General features: G+C 40.4%; 2 protein-coding genes across 2 annotated transcripts in view; both read right to left on the bottom strand.

The window, feature by feature from the left end:
• The window catches only part of LOC105312400 (G2/mitotic-specific cyclin-A-like), a gene marked incomplete at its 3' end in the record, with an annotated part of 2,709 nt that extends 1,053 nt beyond the window's left edge, over positions 1-1,656 (bottom strand). Inside the window, exons 1-5 of the mRNA XM_019995308.1 lie at positions 1,605-1,656; positions 1,204-1,534; positions 984-1,146; positions 487-608; positions 96-395 (exon numbers count right to left, since the gene is read on the bottom strand). Coding sequence (XP_019850867.1) covers positions 96-395; positions 487-608; positions 984-1,146; positions 1,204-1,413 — 795 coding nt within the window. The remainder of the gene's footprint in view (positions 1-95; positions 396-486; positions 609-983; positions 1,147-1,203; positions 1,535-1,604) is intronic.
• Positions 1,657-1,752: 96 nt separating this feature from the next.
• Positions 1,753-4,448, bottom strand: LOC105312399 (gamma-aminobutyric acid type B receptor subunit 1-like). The gene is made up of 2 exons (XM_011405012.2): positions 4,432-4,448; positions 1,753-4,367 (listed from the first exon to the last, which is right to left on the bottom strand). Exon 2 carries the CDS (start codon positions 4,163-4,165, stop codon positions 1,919-1,921), a length of 2,247 nt encoding a protein of 748 aa, XP_011403314.1. The 5' UTR covers positions 4,166-4,367; positions 4,432-4,448; the 3' UTR covers positions 1,753-1,918.
• Between the last annotated feature and the right edge of the window lie 552 nt (positions 4,449-5,000).

Genomic DNA, 5,000 nt, shown 5'->3' with positions numbered 1-5,000 from the left:
AAATAAGAAATAAGAACAATATACATGTAATGTAACTAAACCATTTTTAAAGTTCAGGCCTCCCTCCCCCTCTCTCTCTCTCGGTGTTCAATTACCTGTTTTTTGGTGTAAGTATCATCAGTAATGTAAGCAAATTCACTGATTTCTGGTGGATGTATCTCTTCGAATTTTGCCGACAAATAAAGACAGGTGACACCAACCAACTGTAGTTTAGATCGTGGTACAGAGACTTGAGACAAATAGCGATCGACATAAGCAACAGCAGCAAACAGTGTCTCGGGTAATAAATGAAATTCATCGCAGACCTCAACAAGCCAATCAACAAGAATGCATCTCATTATGTTAGTAATATCATACTGCTTTGTCATATAATCTATCATTGGGTGATACTGTATCTGTGGGGAGGAGAGGAGAGAGAGAGAAAAAGGGGATGTGTACATATACATAAAGGATTATTAGCAATAAATGAAAGGTTACTGCTCCTACCTCGCTTTGTCTCATGTGTGACAGGATGTCTTGTGCATACTCAATACTGCAGTCATCATTATTTGGCTCAACAAATGAAAATGAGTCACCAACCAATGGAGTGGATACTAGCATTGGAGACACTGAGAGAGAGAGAGAGAGATGAAAGAGAGAGAGATGAGAGAGAGAGAGGGAGGGAAAGAGAGAGAGAGAGAGAGAAAAAGAGAGAGAAAGAGGATGAGGGAAAGAGAGAGGGGGAGCCAGGCCCAGAGGGCAGTAACAGAGGTTATAGAAATGCAATTAACACAAAATGTGATTTTACACACATTAAAAGAAAACCAATAATGCTGACACAGTCTGTGTACACAAAACATGTACAAATATGTAACAGTGTACACATGTACATCCTTATATATGTAAACTATGAATGATGAGTGTGCAAGTACATGTACATGTACATGTACTTGTTCGTGTGGGTGTAATTATGTGGTTTTTGTTAATGTAAACAGTTGGCTCACCAGGTGAGGGGAATGAGGTATAGTTATTGGTAGCTGGCTGGTGAAATGAGGAGGAGAGAGAGGAAGAGAAGGAGGAGGAGAGAGTGGAGGAGAGAGAGAGGGATGGTGGTGGTATCGATGAAGGCAAGCCGTATAGCGGGTCTAAATATCGAGGAAGAGAAGACTAAACAAGAAGAAGAAAGAGAACTTAATGAAATGATACATAACGTACTGCACGTACCTCCATATTCGTCTGTTGCGAAAGACTCTGTCCCCTTGTCCCTTCGTACTGCTGGTGGTTGCTAAGACTAATCGTCGATAATGGCTTTCGCTTGCTCTCTGACGTAGGGACATTCTTTAAATGTCTCTTGTAGACTCCCACTGGCCCCTGCAGGGACCGTCTCCTCTCCTCGTTCTCTTGATTGGGCACAAATACGAGGTTGTTTGCCATTTTCTTTCCCGCCTGTCTGTTTGTTTCAAATCTTTTGACTGGAAACGACCCCCCAGGCTTAGTCCTGTTAGCTACTCGCCTCTGTGTACAGTCTGGGCTGTATCTGGGCCGAATATTCTAACTATTTAAAGAGAGAGGAGAGAAAAGAGAGCCTGTTTTAAAACAAGAGAGAAACGGTCTCCATTTCTTACCTTTTGATTTGAAATTTCCCGCTTAATATGGGCGTGGTCTCCTGGATGACGTCACGTTCCAGCACGCCCGCCCACGTACAAAGGGTGGGGCTGGTATGCTGCAAATATGCAGATAATTATAACTATGCAGATCTGCAAACACATCGGCTTCAGTTTACAAGATAAAATAACAATCAGTCAGTGGGATGAACAGCAACTGTAAGATAATCAATAGTAGGATTAGATACACAATTTTTAAAACAACAAAAACTGTCAAAAACATCATATATCAGGAGTAATGAGGAAACCCACACCACACAATATCATAATAGCTACTATACGTGTTTACTTTGCAATGACTGTTTAGACTTTCTGCTAATAACTGATAATATCTTTGGCATAAACAGCAAAGCCTGACAGAGAAGAGTAACAAGGTAGGAATCTATATACACTATTAGCTCAGCATAACGCATGGCACTACTGGATCCTTGCTTTAACACATACAGAGCTGATAATGATGTAGCCTGGACTATAATGACACTAGCCATAAATACATTAACCGTCTTTGCATTACGAAACTGCCTGTGCGAGATGGTGCTTGTTTTCGATGCTAAGATTGTGTTTAGTACGAGGAAGACAAACTCGTAGAGCGTGAATATGAATCGAAATATTAGCTGGTTTTTGGTGCTGGAATCAATCTCACAGCAACGCTGTCTAATAAGTGTTGTCTTAGACCCGACCACTTCATAAGACTCACTCAATTGCAACTTGAAAGGAATGACGGCCACAAATACGATCTGAAGTACGACTGGTAATATTTGAAGGAGCAAAGTGATGATAAACAAGACCCTGTTATTGTATAGACAACTGAGATGACTCAATCTCTTGTTATGGAATATCCTATTGATGCGAAACAATTGCATGAAAAGAGTCACAAATACAAGACAAATGCTACTGTACGTTCCTATGACTTGAATATTGCATATGACGGAATAGGCTAGTTCTGACTGAATGTTAACACCAGCCATCACTGTAGAAAGGAGCTGAGTACCACACAGTACATAGCAACTGAGAAATATCAATATGTTCATTGAAAAACTGAATGCCTTAATCTCTGGCTCATTCTTACACTTAGCCATCAGTAGTAGTATAATTGTTATAAATATGATCAGAATGCATGTACCTGTAAACATGCTTATTACGATTGGCGCCTCTAAGAGCAATAGCTGAATTGGTATGTCATCATCAAATTCTTCACTGAATGATAATTGACAATTAACAAAAGAGTAGTTGTTGGTGAGTGGTTGGAATTCATAATGACAGAGCAATCCTTCAAGACTGTTGGATACTTGATAGATGTGAACTGAGCCAGCCACTTCGTTATCTGATGTAAATCTAATGTGTCCAGTAACTCCATGAAAACTAATACGAGAGAGAGACTCTTCGACTATCTGTGTCACATGGGGCTGGTTAAAGCCAATGGTATCAATGCTAATGTTCATTCCTTCCAGTTTAGATATTGAACTGTTTAGAGCTAATGCTATAGCCCATACTTGGTCATATAGCAAGCCAGCGTATAGCTCATCGTGCTTCAATGGGTTTGTTATATTATCAGCTTCTAATTCATTTCTATAAGCTGTGAGGTAGTCATCAATACTCACATTAAATGAACTATCCAAATCATTAGTGTTTTCCAAACTAAAATAAGCTACAAGTGAGTTCTCTAGTATATAATGCAGGGAACTCAGATCACAGTCTTCTATGTGTCCAGCCTCATCTATTATTGACGATACAAGGAAATCGATGATGATCCACAGGAAAAATGGATAACTCATGTCCCTTTGCCCTGCCAAGCAAAGGATCTTTGCTGTTTGAGGTCCAGTGGCTGAGACAAATATTATCCTAGCTTTTCTGTCAATGATCCCATTAATACAATCATTAGCAAACTGATCAACAGTATGGACCATGCCACAATGATAAACAACTTCCTTCTCTCCACTTGTAGCTAGAATCTTCTTTGCCAGCTCCTCTGCGATGGCTGAATGAAAGGTTGTTTCAAGGTCCTGAACAATCGCAATTCTTTTCCAATCAAATTTGTTCATGAGCCCAATCATCATGTCTCCATAAATCCCAGCTGACACAAGGAATCTCCAAAAATTTGGATATGAATGTGTTTTGAAAACTGGCGAGTTTGAAGCCGATAATTTCAACACGACTGGCTCCTTTAGCTGAGCTAAGACTATTGAGCTTGTAGAGCAGTAGAGTCCTAGTACAGCTGCCACAGTGTTGTGTGGAGGAGAAGAGGCAAATCTAACAAAATTGATTATTGTTTTACTAGCCTCAGTCAATCCACAAGCTTCATGACCATCCTCTATCAGTCTCAGTGAGTAGCCAGGTAGAATGTACTTGTGATTGTTGACATGCTTTACTGCTACACGACCGGCTGGGAGCAATACTTTACCAGTATCCCAACCGGCAGACTCCCTATCATCAGGCCATGGGACCAATGCTAATAAATTGACTACCTTATTAGTCTCTGTAAATGTTGACAAACACAGTAATAAGATAACGATGATAATCATGACCAATGACTGATGCTGTCTTCTTGTCGTTCGTCCTTCTTGGCTATGAATGGCAGCGATAATAAAAACAAAAATGAAATTGTTTACATTTTGTCAGTAAAAACTAGCTACCATGTTTGCATAACACTATACAAAGTGAAACCCACACAAATTAAGCGAAGCAACTATTCCTGCACTTAAGTGGCTGTTTCCTCTTGTACTCCTACGGTAAGTTATGTAAAGGAACAGGCATTCAAAATAGCTTAGGAATAATACAATATGGTCACCTCTAATATAATAATTCATTATCAAATTTCACACCAGGATAGAAGCAATAGAATTTGTTATTGTCTGACCACTGAAGCAAGCCAAAGCCGACCGGGGAAAAGCCTTTGTCTCCTCTCCTCTCATTATTATGTCTATTTATCATCACTTCTGGCTTATCTCACTTCTAATCTCAGCAGTTTTGAGGGGGAGTGAGCCACAGGAGATTTACAGCGAACTGAGAGAAGAAAAGGTCATCCGCTTCCTTGCCCTCGTTCAATGGAGGGATGAGTTCAACAGGACTCATTCTGGCTGGGACACTGGCCCTGACATGCTAGCTGCTGGTCGTGTTGCTGTACAAGAGATTAACAACAGGACTGACATACTAACAAATTATACTTTAGAAATGATAGAGGGAAGACATGAGGCATGTGGGCTGACAGAGGCTAATTTAGGGATTAAGGAACTGGCTAGTAAAGGAATTGGCAGGGAAGATTTAGGTGTTGTTGCTGTTTTGGGATTATTCTGTTCAACTAGTGCACAGCATATAGCACCAGTCGCCGGTAGGGCTGGTCTCATACAACTATCTGCA

The sequence above is a fragment of the Amphimedon queenslandica genome, unplaced genomic scaffold (genome assembly GCF_000090795.2).
Source record: "Amphimedon queenslandica unplaced genomic scaffold, v1.1 AMPQUscaffold_13448, whole genome shotgun sequence".
Classification (NCBI taxonomy): domain Eukaryota; kingdom Metazoa; phylum Porifera; class Demospongiae; order Haplosclerida; family Niphatidae; genus Amphimedon; species Amphimedon queenslandica.
The sequence above is the reverse complement of the archived record's forward strand: the minus strand, read 5'-3'. Positions and strand labels throughout refer to the sequence as shown.